General features: G+C 46.1%; 1 protein-coding gene across 2 annotated transcripts in view; it reads right to left on the bottom strand.

Annotated features, from left to right (window-relative positions):
- The window catches only part of NECAB1 (N-terminal EF-hand calcium binding protein 1), a 71785-nt gene extending 60177 nt beyond the window's left edge, over window positions 1-11608 (bottom strand). The window contains exons 1-2 of one of the 2 annotated variants that reach the window (XM_074577406.1): window positions 11464-11608; window positions 6397-6421 (exon numbers count right to left, since the gene is read on the bottom strand). In XM_074577406.1, coding sequence (XP_074433507.1) covers window positions 6397-6421; window positions 11464-11505 — 67 coding nt within the window. In that variant the 5' untranslated portion in view covers window positions 11506-11608. The remainder of the gene's footprint in view (window positions 1-6396; window positions 6422-11463) is intronic. The other variant, XM_074577407.1, reaches the window with a different exon arrangement.
- Between the last annotated feature and the right edge of the window lie 2298 nt (window positions 11609-13906).

Genomic DNA, 13906 nt, shown 5'->3' with positions numbered 1-13906 from the left:
TTTAGGGTGATTCAAGAGATCCCCTTCCTGAGGTGCTTCCCCCGCCTCTCGCAAGCATATTCACTCAGTCCTCTTGGATGGCACAAATTAGGTCTCTGGGCTACAAACTAGAGCCCCTGAGAAGTCATCGTCTGAGGCTTGCTGTAGTTGAGACAGCTATCATCCTGCCAGAGCTCACCCTGGAGACACAGGAGCAGATGCAGCAGGTAGAAAACTCACCTGCAAAGTCAGTGTTTGTCCTGCAATGGCACTGTCAATAAATAATGAATATGAAAACACCTATTTTGATTTCTGCAAAACTGATTCTAGAGTAAGCGTTGCGAGATTTCCCCTTGATCATCGTACAGGTGCGGCTTGGTGGTTTTTTGGTTATTCTGTGGAAATCTTGTCAGGTGACTCACCTGTGTATGCTCTGTGAATCCGTCCCTTTAGTCACTGACAGCAGTGGAAGCACTAGGATGCTACTGCTGCACTTGCCTTATTTTAAAGAATCCTTTATTTATGACCCACAGATTTTTTTGTTGGGCTAATGTTCGCATGCTTTTAGAGCTGGGCTGAAATCCCCAGATCATTGCAATCAACAATCAGTTTTGCTACTGGATGTATTATCGTGCTATTTTACACAGTTTTAGAATTCTACATTTAAAAGTGTGATGTCCCTGCTCTGTATCATGGACATCACGGGCTGCTGAATGAAGACATATGACAGAATGAGAAGATTAGTCTTATCTGACTGTATTTTTCATTTTGCAGATTCTAGTTCAATGACATTATAAAAGATATATTTTTAGGAGGGGAAAAAAAACCTTTCAGTGAGTGCTTGTTGGAAATGTCAGGGAAAAAATGAAATCAGACATAAATGCGCTGGTTCTGGCATTAATAACATTTTGTTGCTGGTCTGCACTGGGTATTTGACATCCAGGTTTGGCCACCTCTGGAGCTCTAGTCTTCTTTTTTTCAGTCAGTTTTTAATTTTCCCTTGTTTGGTGGCAGTCATTCTTGACTGCCTGCAGCATACTGTTTACTGTGTTCCTTGTAGTTAAGTTTGGGGGTTTTTTTGGAGAGTCTCTGCTTCTATAGCAGACATTACCTATGATGTTTTCAAATATCTTCCCCTTAGGAGCTTCAAGGCTGTTTGAGATAAAGCTAATACTCAGTGCTTTTTCATAATAGATGACTTGTATTTGCAAATCAATGACAGCATCTATATACAAATAATCTTTTCTAAACACAGAATCATAGAATGGTTCCGGTTGGAAGGGACCTTAAAGATCATCTAGTTTCAACCCCCCTGCCATGGGCAGGGACACCTCCCACTAGACCAGGCTGCTCAAAGCCCCATCCAGCCTGGCCTTGAACACTTCCAGGGATGGCGCATCCACAGCTTCCCTGGGTGTCGTGGTTTAGCCTCAGATGGCAACAAAGAACCACGTGCCGCTCGCACGTCCCTTCCTAATACAGGAAGGATCGTAAGAAAAGGCAAGACTCTTGGGTTGGGACAAAGGCAGTTTAACAGAACAGCAAAGGGAACATGCAAACAACAACAACACGGATAGGGGAATATACAAACGCGATTACGGAACCGCCGCTCCCCGCCGCTCGCCGACCGGCCGGACCCGGGACGCCCCAGCCCGCTTTTAAGCAGCAACTTCCTGCCCCCTCCCCCGGCAGCTCAGGGTGGGCGTGGCTCACATGGCATGGAATACCAGGAAAAGTTAACCCTATCCCCACCGGAACCAGGACACTGGGCAACCTGTTCCAGTGTCTCATCCCCCTCACAGGAAAGAATTTCTTCCTGGTATCCAATCTAAATCTACCCTCTTTCAGTTTGAAGCTGTTACCCCGTGTCCTATCACGATACTCCCTGATAAAGGGTCCCTCCCCACCTTTCCTGTAGGCCCCCTTTAGGTACTGGAAGGTGCTATAAGATCTCCTTGGAGCCTTCTTTTCTCCAGGCTGAGCAACCCCAACTCTCTCAGCCTGTATATTATTCTCTCAACCTGTCATACTAGAGCTGCCCTTTTTAGGGCTCCAGCTTGGAGCTGCTCCGAGAGCCTGGGGGCAGGAGCTGTAGGTTTGGAACAAGGCTGCAATCAAACACCAGTTCTAAACTTGCGGAGGAGAGAGACAGCTGAGAGGTCCTCCTTCTGGAGGACACAGCTGGGGGGTCACTCCCTCCTGCCTCCAGGTTTGACTGGCTGGCTGTTTTCACACTGAAAAGTGCTAAGGGGAGTTTTAAACGCCAGGAGCAGGAGTAGGAGGCTCATGCCTTAAAGGGCGGCTGTTGTGCTGACACACAGCAGCCCACAGCCAGGCAAGCCTGCCGCCAAGCCACTGGGCTCACAGTGATTTGTTTCCACCATCATAAGAGAATAGATCTGCAGCAGCAGCAAGGCTCCCCTGAAGAAAAAGCTGGAGATGATAAAGCAGAAAGACTCTGATAAATGGGAAGAGCAGCCCTCTTCTTCCCCAGGAGGATGGCAAGAGAAATGAGCCCCACCTTGATGCAGGCAAAGGCAGGGCACTGCTCTCCAGTTATTTGGTGGTACGCCTTGACTCTGCTCAGTGTTGAACCGTCAGTGTTGAAGCACTTTCCTTTGGCTGAAGGAAGACTGTTACGCTTGCAAGATTGAGTTGCTTTCTCAGTAGATTATTACCTTTTTTTTTTTTCCTCCATTTTGACAGTCAGACTGTTTGTGATTGGATTTCTGCAACATCGTCTATATTTGAATTTCTATTCCTCTGCTAACAGGAGGGAATTATAACATGAGGCTAAACTAATAGGGCACGCATCAAAGCTGCGTGGTCAGGAGAGGCCCCTGGGTGACCTTTAACTACACCGGATATAATTTCACTTGACTGCAAATCACTTCAAGGCTAATGGGGTGTACCGTGTCCCTCTTAGCATATCAGAAGATATGAGAAACACCTCATGCAGACAAGCACGTAGGGGTGCTGCAGTCACATGTGCGTGGGGCAATGACTGTTGCCTGTGAGGTTAGGGAGGTAAAAAATTTTCTTCATTAGGAAAGACTGCATTTGGCAGTTCCAGTTTCCCGTACTTTACTCCCTCTCTTGCAGGCCAGGGACAAGATTTTACTTTTTGAGAAGAATTTAATGACTTTGATTTTGTTTGAAATAGCAAAAGGAATGAAATAAATGAAGAACTTTCCTTTTATCTGGAATTTTTCCAAATTAGTTCTGTGTGAAACTCAGATGCTTTCCTTTGAATACATGGAGTTTTGTAAAGTAAACCTGAACAAAATTTCATTTTGACATGCAAACCTGAAACTTCTCTTTTCCAAAAAGGTCAATGTGCAACATCTCACCTTTATGAAATTGCTTTTTTTTTTTCCCCTCTCAGGGCTTTCTGTTGCTTTTGTCAATATTATGAACCTTATTTCTTAGAAATGTGATATTCCTTCCCTATACCTTGTTCTCCCTCTAAGAAAATCACATGACCTTTTCCATTATGGGAGGAGTGTGGATCTGCTCCATACAGAGCAGAGGTGCTCAGCCATGAAATAAGAACTATAGATAAAGCTTATGAAGCTGATCCTCTTGTGGAAGCTGTGCACAGCTGCTATTTCCAGAAACAGGAGGGTAACAATGATATATGTACCTGGGCTGGCAAAGAAAGATGCCGCCACCCCAGAAGAAACAACATTTATATGCCTTCTTTCAAACAGGGGAATGACTGTTCGATGAAAAAATTTCTCAATTAAACCCAGCTGTCACAAATCATTGTAGCATTTTTGAGTAACAGCAGTTCAGCAGGATTTCTTGGCTCTTTTCGTCTCTTATTTTGTATTGTCTTTGCAAGAATAGTTGTCTTTCCTTGTTGCGGAAGGCTAACTGAAGTCTCACAGTCCCTAAATTCATAGTAAGAACGTTATCTCCTATAATACTCCTGTTTATCAGCCTGATCCACTTTTTTGGATGTATTTTTTTCTTGCTGTTAAGCAAGTACCTAGTAAGGTTTTTGATGATAAATTTTTTGGTGGTATTTTAATCCCACAGAGAGAATGAATATGGCAGATCTCAGACAGTCCTACTAAAAGTGTATGGGAGACCTTAACATGGCCATGTCATAGACAGTAACATAGTATTTGTTACTTTAAACCAATACGTGGGTTTCTGTAGCACAGAAAGGTGACACTGATCCTAGTCATTAACAAAAGCTAATAATCTGTGTTGCCAGCAGTGTAAACATTTTAGTTAAGTGTTCGCATATCCACTAACCTTTCTGGGAAGGTACTTAACTTCCCAGCCTGAAAACAAATCTCCTCCCTATTAATGTGGGACCAGCCTCTGCAGCGCTAGATTAGCAAACTGGAAGTCCCACGGGCAATTGGTGGTTGAGCAAATACAATTAAGCACGTAAGAGCTGAAATCATTTCAAGTTAATGGACTTAAATAAACAGAACTAAAGTGACTGAACTTAGCCACTTTTCTCCCAGTAATGTTGTAAAGCATCCATACACAGGTATGGATGCCAGTGACCAAAGTCTCTGGGGCTGATGTGGTTTCGTATTGTTCTGGAACAAGCAAGTTTGTCACTGATCGTGTGAGCTGTCTCCCCTATTTTAATAGCAATGTATAAATAATAAGCTGTGGGGTAACCCCAATGAGGGCTGGAAGTCTTCCTGACCCACCAAAGTGCTGTGGATCCATGAGAGCTGGGACAGAGCATGAGTTCAAAGTCCAGGACAGGACTCTTTTTGAGTCCAGGGGGATGACGACCACTGCTCTGCACCATGTGCTCTGACTCTTCAGGGTAGACAGATAAACATCTATTCCAAACACCAGGAGAAAGTCTGCGGGGGACACCAGCAGAGTCTGGCTGTGGTTGGCATGTAGTTAAGCTGGAAAAGCACTGCTGAAGGGACAGGTCCTTCTCCTCCCCATCCCAACGCTCACCTTGGGATTCAACTTGTACCACCGCTGCCCTTGCATGCCACTGGGAAGCTGACTGAGGGAGATAACAAAAAAAACTACCAAAAAACTCTCATAGTGATGGATTTTGTAGCTCCAGAGCTCTTTGAAGGAGCCTGCCATGGTTTCGTGGGAAGTGCCAGCTGCCACACAGGAGGTGGGTCAGGAATATGCAGGTGGAGGAGGTGTGCTGTGGATGGGACTGCCCTCTTAGCAACAGTAAGCGGTTATTCAACAGGCTCAGCTATACCATCAAACTGGATGGTGGCCCCTTACTGTCCAACAGTTCTTCCTTGAAAATTATTCTCTCTGATTGTCTCAATGGTATCCATTTGCCTTCAGATACCTGTGAGTACATGTTATTGAACGCACATAATACCTGTTTTCTGAGGATTGACTGGGAATTGCTCATCAGGGTTAAACCTGTCTGAGCTGTGGGTTTGACACTGTTCAGTGCCTTCAGGAAAAGACCGAAGTCCGGCCCGTGCTTCTGCAAGAAGTCGCATCTCCCTTCTTCCCGTACTTGGGTACGACAGTGCTAAATAATTGCAAGCGTGTATTTCCTTCTCGTCCTGTGAGATCTAACTCCGGTTATGTGAGTTAAGTATAAATACTATTACGATAACTTCGGAGCTACAGAAGCTCTTTATAGCCTCAAACATACTGAGTCTCACACTCTGTGTGACACAGGGCCGTGGCAGTGGCTTCATTTCTCTGCTGGGGTATGTGGCACAAACCCGACAACTTAACTTGCCCAAAATTGTGCAGCAATTCTGAGATGGGAAAAGGAGTTAAAGCCAGGTTCAAGACCGTGACTATGTATACCAGCAAAAAAATCCAGTCCTTACAGCAAGGCCCTTCCCCTGCTGAGGCCAGACTGGGAGCATCTGTGAAGCCTTGCAGTACTATGCTCCAACTTACTGAATTCAAGGAAGGGAAAAAAATGTATGTGGAAGGAAAATCAGTCAGTAGCACAAGGGAAAAACTTGAGATAAAGAACATAATAAAAAACTCATTACTTTTGTGTTATGTGAGTTGAATTCCAGGCTTTATTCTGCCTACTGACATGCTGAACAAATACATAACTGCCAAATGTAGGAAACAAGCCTAATTGCTGGATATAGCCCATGGTGTTTTTAGAAAGTAATAAGATGGGGCTACTAACAAGTATTTCAAACCTTCTTGTAAACACAATGTCACTAAGAAAACTCCCACATGCCCCCAAAGTGCAAATCAAGCACACATGCCACATTGCGAGAGCACAAGATCTGCCCTTAAAGAAGCTGTAGGGAGGATCAGTGCACAACAAAATACATTGCATTGAACCTGTAGAAAACATAAAATGACATGAGGGATGGCTGATTTTTCTGTTAGGATATTTAAAGCACGACTTAAAATGCTGAATCAATGATGGATTGTTTTTTCCCGAAGGGAGGGGGGAAGACACATGACCGCTCTTACCATTCTTGTCTGCTCTTCTTAGTATCTAGACAAAAAGAGAGAGAGAGAACAGAATCACTTTTTTGGTACAGATTAATAGCACACAATGCTGTATGTAGTGGGCATTTACAGTTTGAGCTCCACATCGTATTTTCATAAGGCTGCATAAAATTGAAAAGCCCTTAGTGTGTCTCCATCCTTCCCTCAGACTATTGCTTTCTTTAACTCCTCCTGTGCTGTGCTCACTGAAAACCAAGACCCTAGTAAGAACCAGCTTTGTTTTCTAGTTTGTGCATGGCTTATAAGGATGATGTTCAGGCACAAAACCTGGTACCATATGGCTACCATGGTACTGGATTCGGGGTTGAGAGAAGTGGTTTAAAGAAGCAGAGCAAGGATGACAGCTGGGAGGACGCGCTCAGCAGCCGAGATGGTGAGAAAGGCTCGGGGTTTGTGTGGGTGGAGGAAGCAAAGGGATAAGTCAGGAGAGGGGACGGCTGGCGTGAAGGGATCGCGTGTGGGAGGTGAGATCAGGTGTGTGGGAGCAAATTTGAGGACTGCTCTGATGGCGAGTAGAAAGCAGATACAGAAGGAAGGGGAGAGGGAAATCAGAGAGGTTTATAAGCTGGGAAGGCAAAGGCAGCGCGGGGGTCCCTGCTGTCGATCCTTCGCGGCAACGCCTCTGCCATGCAGCCTGTGTGTGACCCCAGCTTACCCGCGCGGTGTGCAGGGATGCCTTTTCTCCCCGCTGCAAATGGCACCGGCTGGAGAAGCTATTTAAATACGTAGGTGAGAGTCTGTAGCTCCTCGTGCAAAGAAGAGGGTCCTGGGGGGTGGTGCATCCTGCAGGGAGAGGTGGCAGAGCCTCCCAGGCCCAGGAGGCACACAGCACGAAGCCACCCGGGGCTGCATGTAGGTGCGGTGGCCCTGCCTCACTGCTGGTGACACGCCAGTGTGCCCGCCTGTCCCTGCTGGAGCCCCACCGCAGGTACCACCACATTAGTCCGCGCTTTGAAGAAGGGATCAGGGATAGGTGGACTGGAGGCAACAGAGGGGCTCTCCTCCAGTTTCTTTGCTCCCTGCTCTCCAGATGAGGTGGTTTTGCTGTGGCATCGGTCACCATTTGGCATTTCAGACATGTGCGATTGCCATCTGTTGTCACCCTGCTGAGTTTCCAGAGGTAGTCCCCATCGCCACTTCAGCCTAAACTGTAATGGGGAGTCGTCCAGGCAACAGTATATCCAGCTTAGGCAGGCGAAGAAAGCAAATATTCCGAATATAGTTTCTATTGCTGCTATGAATATCAGTAAAGAAAAGAGTTTCAAAATGGGCACATATATTTTTGAGAGCTGACAGCAACAGAAACGTTCTCTGGTTTGATAAACAACTAGTAGCATTTAAGCAGCTTGTCCAGCACACGCCGTAACTGCTCTGCTCCTAGAGGTGAAACCAAATGAGAAACACAAGGATGGAGGTGCCAAGCTCTGTCAGAGCATCTTGGTGACAGTATTCTGTAGGTTGGGGTTTGTGGGCAATTAACAGAACTGTGACCCACATCCAAGACTTCACTGATGGTCCCTAAGCTGAACTTTGCATTGGACCAAGTTCATAGCATGTAAAGTATGAAATAAACTTAGTAAGATGACATCTCCCCTCCCTATATATACGAATAAATCATACATTGCAACTCAATTTTTGGTATGAGGATTGGAACATTTAGGGGTTTTAAATTTTCACTCTTAAACTGGAAATTTTCTCCTAATGAGAACTAAAGACTAAATGGCAGAGCAAAGGAAAGATCATTAAAAGCATTATTAGAATAAAATAAAAATTATTTGTATAATCCTTAACAGGCAAAATACAGTTCCAGATTCCTGGAGGGTTTGGCTTGATTTTTTTGGAAACTGTTGTTGACCTTTCTCCTTTCTCAGTGGCAAGCAGCCTTGTTGTCTTTTTGTGTCACCTGAAGGACCTGCTTGTCAAAGGACCCACCTCCATGCTGCCTGTAGGACTTGGTGCTGCTCTGGGGTTAGTAACTATATGTTAGCAGATGGCAAAGCCAGCGTGCTGAAAGGTTCTGCAGATTTTCAGCTGGAAGTGGAGAGATTTGTGAAAATTGGGGAGGGCGGCGAAACACGATGCTCTGAGATTGAATGGCTTCCTTCTGCCCGGTTGCACCTGATAAAAGGGAGCAGGGGGTGCCCCCGAGCAGAGGGATGCTGAAGGGAATAGCGTTACGTGCCTCGCAGATGCTTGGGCTGAGCTGCACGCTGTGGGCAGGCACGCAAGCATCTCTGATGGGACAGAGCAAGGTGTGCTCCAGCGAGGTGATAAATACGCCCAGCATGGACCCAAGCAATATTAACAGATGACCGGTGACTTGTGCCACGAACAGCAAGGGCCTGTGAAGAGCCACAGGGGTGACACAGCCACACCAGGTGACGCGGAGCCACACGGATGGTGTCACAGCCACACCAGATGACGCAGAACCACACGGATGGTGTCACAGCCACACCAGGTGACGCAGAGCCACACGGGTGTCACAGCCACACCAGGTGACGCAGAGCCACACGGATGGTGTCACAGCCACACCAGGTGATGCAGAGCCACACGGGTGTCACAGCCACACCAGGTGACGCAGCCCACACCTTGGGCAAGACTTCTATGCAAGCAAGAGCGCTGGCTGCTCAGGCTTGGCTTACGGATGTATGGGCCTGGGACTGGGACTGAGCGCCCCATAAATATGGGTCAAGGGCGGCAAAAGTTTCTGCATAAGTAATTTTTCTTTTTTATTTTTAAATTAATTTTAATTAGTTAAGCATTATGCACTTATTGATTTATTAATTATTATTTAAAATTTGGATTAATTAATTTTAAATTTTTTTTTCAACCCCAAAACTTAAGGAAATCTTAAAATCCTTCGGATGCTTGATAGGGACTTTGAGACAAGAGCAGGGAGGAGGTCGCATCAGAAATCAGGTCTAGCTCTCATCAGGTCTCTGCCGATTCCCCAGTGGGACCAGGACCTCAGTGCCTGCCCTTTCTGGGCAGCCTTACAGGCAGTCTCTTGTTGCCTGGTCTAATTTACAGTTAGGTGTTTATATCAGGTGGAGGTACTTCCCTGAGGGGTAATCACAGAGCTGCACACCCCCAGATATCTGTGACATGGGTGCACTCTCACAGGAGGAAGGGCCCCCAGGGTCCAGACCCTGCTTTGAAGCAGGCAGAGACAAGGTTTGAATTTCGGGTTTTTCTCTAGATGTAGGAGCAGAAGTACGGCAGCAGCCCTCCTCTCTCCTCTTCACCAGTTTTGTGAAAGGCATCTGCTTTTCCATAAATATGAACCTGACGCTGGTTTAAGAAATTGCTGAAAATTAAACAAATAATTTTCATTCTAATTATTTTTTTTTACTTTGTGTGAAATCGAAAGTTTTAATTTTACCAGATATTCTGACCACGTGCAGTTTTCTAACCCAGTGTGCTGAGTTAAACCGGGGAGTTGGCTGCATTTAATGTTTTTTAACTCTTTCCTGGCAACTTAGCTTTCTCTTCTGTCTTGGTGATATATGCCTGTTATTCTCCTGTTTCTCTTACAAGTGTTATTTATAAGACAAAAAAGCTGCGTTTTCGTTACACACTTCAATGGAAATAATAAAAATGAACAGAGTCTAATTTAAATGATTTCTCATGGAGGTTAGAGAAATCAGGAGATGAGCAGATGGGGGCTGCTTGAAATAATTTGGGGAAAAGGCTCTGGAAGTTAATGTGGGAACATTAGAGAAAAACATCAAGATAAATGGTCCTTTAATACAGAATATGTAATTTCTGGTGACTAACACCGGTACAGAAGTTGGTTTGAAGTAGATCAGAGTTGATAGTAAAGCTGTTCTGAAGATTTGTAGGTCTCATTAAGGACAGGGGATACTTTGGAGATCTTTGGTTGGGAGTTTGCCTTCTATCAGGACTTGCCTTGGACCAAAGAAACGCCCTGTGCCAGGCAAGTTTAGACAAAAAAATTTACAGCTGCATCTTGTGAGATGCTGAGCCCTTGGTGATGGTCTAGCACAGCACTCCTGAGGGGCAGATGGCCAGATGCACAGGAGGGCACCTTGCTGGGCTCCCCCCAAAAGGCTGAGGGTTGCTCTGCACATCAGCCCTGGGCACCTCAAATCATAGAACCATAGAATCATAGAATGGTTTGGGTTGGAAGGGACCTTAAAGATCATCTAGTTCCAACCCCTCTGCCATGGGCAGGGACACCTCCCACTAGACCAGGCTGCTCAAAGCCCCATCCAGCCTGGCCTTGAACACTTCCAGGGATGGCGCATCCACAGCTTCCCTGGGCAACCTGTTCCAGTGTCTCATCCCCCTCACAGTAAAGAATTTCTTCCTAATATCCCTCCTAAATCCATCAGGGTCTAACGGGATGGGAGAGAGCCTGCACAGTTTGGGAAAAAAACTTTGTCAGGGCGAGAAACTCTTCAGTGAAAAGCCCGGAAAAAAAAATTAAAATAATATAAATCCAAGCAATGCATTTTGAAAAGTGACAGCATTTTTACCCAGCGCCTCTCCTAACCACCCCCAACTGCTAACCTGCTCTCCTCACATATGCACGCCATCGATGCAAACTCGTTCCCCTCATTAACATTTTAAATGGTAAAAACAGTTAAGAAAAACGAAAGGGAAAGGGAAAGGGAAAGGGAAAGGGAAAGGGAAAGGGAAAGGGAAAGGGAAAGGGAAAGGGAAAGGGAAAGGGAAAGGGAAAGGGAAAGGGAAAGGGAAAGGGAAAGGGAAGGACTCACAGCCTTGCTGGCCTTCGCCCCCTTCAACCCCAGGGAGCAAATCACGGCTCCAGAAAATAAGAACAAAAATAAAGAAAAAAAAAAACAAACAGAAGAAGAAAAGAAAGCGGCGGGGGGGGGGGGGGGGGGGGGGAGGGGGGGCGGGGGGGGGCGAAAGAAGGAAAAAAAAAGGGGGGGGGGGGAAACGGGGGGGGGTGGAAAAAGACGCCTCCCCCCCCACCCAGCCCCTTGCAATTGCTGCCTGTGCTGGAGGGAAGGGTTGATGCCACGGACGCCGCGTACTCACATCGCGGAAGATGCGCAGCCCCGCTCCCAGCTCCGCCGCCATCCGCCCGCCGCAGCCGCCGACACCGCCCGCAGCGGCGGCGGGGCCGGGGGGCGGCACCGGGGAGGGAGGCTTTGCCTGGGGGCTGCGCTCTGCAAAAGCGCTCGGGCTTGAAAATAAGGTCCTTGAATATAATTTACCCCTCAAAGTGGCCTGTGGGGACCTGGGAGTGCTGGTGTTTCTGGGGGGGAGCAAGACACAAGGTGATGGAAAAGGTGGCCTCTAGCACCCGCTGTTCCTGCTCACATAACAAGCCATGGCCACACGCATACCAACTCTGAAATTTATCTTTTTTTACAGCTTACAATCAAGAAAAGTCACACGGGAGCGAATACAGGGGACAACACTTGAGTACTCAAACCAGAGGCTGGTTTGGGGTTGGGCTAACCAACAGAGCACCAGACCTGGTGGTCAAACCGTGACAAAGACAAACCGCGACAAAGACAAACCGCTCTCAAAACCGTTTTGAGAGCAGAAGGGAGACATCGTATTATGCTAACTTGAGTCTTTACACAGGTACCAATCAACTCGTATGGTGAAAAAAGGATCGTAAAGCAGATCCATTGCCTTAACCAAGGGCAAATAGTACTTCTCGCTCCAGACCTGTGGGACACCCGAGCACGAAAGCTGTTCTTCTGCTGGGAAGGTTATATTTTGACATAAGCATTATAGAGTGTTTTTCCTGTCATTTAGAGGCAACACACATAGCTAACCATCATGGAGTGATTTAGAAACTTGATTAGACAGTTAGGCAGCTTGCATTTCCTCAGTAAAAAGGAAGCTTTGGTGTCTGTCTGCCTCGGCATCGATGGCTCTTGTTGCACAGTCCACTGCACACCAAGTGTAAGGTAGCTCTTGCTGCCATCTTTCATTTGGTTGTTTTTCCCAGATAAAAGGGCAAAATCATTTTTGCAACACAGCTTACACTAGAACACGATCCCATTCTTTTTGTTTATTTGCATGCTTTTCCTATAAATATTTGGCAAAAAAATCACTGAAGACCTACTCATTCAATCCAGTTTTCATGTAGGCTCCCAAGCCTAATTTTTCTTAATAGTTTGGTGCCTTTGACAGGCTCTTCCCAGATGGTGGGAAACACCGAGCCTACGTTCTCCTGGCATCTAAGGCAGGCTTTAGACCAGCAGCTATGAACCTCAGCCTCTCTTTACCAGCCCCCTTTCTGTCCGTAAGGGACACATAATACTCCTGGGATGGATAATTATCATTATAAAGATAAACATAGTAAAGACAGAACAGGTCTGGATGTGAACAAGACGCACAGCGGTGCGTTAGAAGTGCCTAAGTAAACTATATGCACGTCACTGTACACGGAATATTGGTTGTTCCCGGCAAGAGGTAACACACTTTTTTTTAACACACTCTTTCACGTAGATCCAGACAATTTGGTAGATTCTAGGAGAACTTTTTAGGGACACGTGAAATGTGTAAGATGTGTGGTGATAACTAATACCATGTAGACTCCTCTCCTATGCACATTCCGTTTATGACCAGCTCCGCAGGAGCATTTTGGAAGCAAGCAGTGTAATAAAAATGACTGTAATGGGGCATCCAGCAGAGACTACAGTTCATGTTGAGCAAAAGCCTGCGGTGTGGCTGGATGGTTAAGTCGGGTATTTACTTATGAGATCTAAGACAAGAAACAAAGGCAAATGTCAAAACAGAGAGTCGGAAGTGTAACAATGCAACAGCACAGTAAAAAAGATGCAGCTTCATTCTTTGTATTTGCAACATTCACAGAAAAAAAGGTACAAGAAAGCTGCTGTTGTTAGTCCGCGGCTAAAAATAATTTCATATTTAATCCAAACCCAAAGAGGTCCAGTTCACAGTACCCGTCAGACTCAGATGTGAGCAATCGTCCTGGGCTGGGTCTATACACCCCAGCTCCTTTCCCCTTCAGAAGGGCAATCATAAGGTTAGTGTTGCAAAGCTTTAGTCGCTAATTTTTTGTCAAACCTGGGAGGGCAGTTTTCCACACAGCTGAAGAGAAGAGTGAGGCTCCACCACAGGGTTAAGTCCAGTCTTAAGGGTCCTGGTCTATATTGGCTCTGAAGAAGCTGATGACTACAGAGTAATGTTAGGAGCCTGGTTAATTTATTCAAGTGCTTGAGACTTGCTGGGGTGTGTAAATACTTACTGTTTCTGCTTCCATGCCTGTGTACCCTCCCACCAATGCCAACCTATGAGTAATATGTTTTGAATTAGGAAGCGTTTGAGGACTGTCACTAAGAAAATGCCAAAGGCTTTTTGCCTCAAAGCTGGGCCAAAAGTAAGCACTTATATACATGTAACAGACAGCACAGAAATCTGGGAGGGTGTCTGAGACCTATGACATGGAGTCATGGCAAAACTCCTGTGCCTAAGCTCTGCTTCAGGTGCTCAGATA

The sequence above is a fragment of the Larus michahellis genome, chromosome 2 (genome assembly GCF_964199755.1).
Source record: "Larus michahellis chromosome 2, bLarMic1.1, whole genome shotgun sequence".
NCBI lineage: Eukaryota > Metazoa > Chordata > Aves > Charadriiformes > Laridae > Larus > Larus michahellis.
Note: the sequence above shows the minus strand (reverse complement) of the source record. Positions and strands in the feature narration are given on the sequence as shown.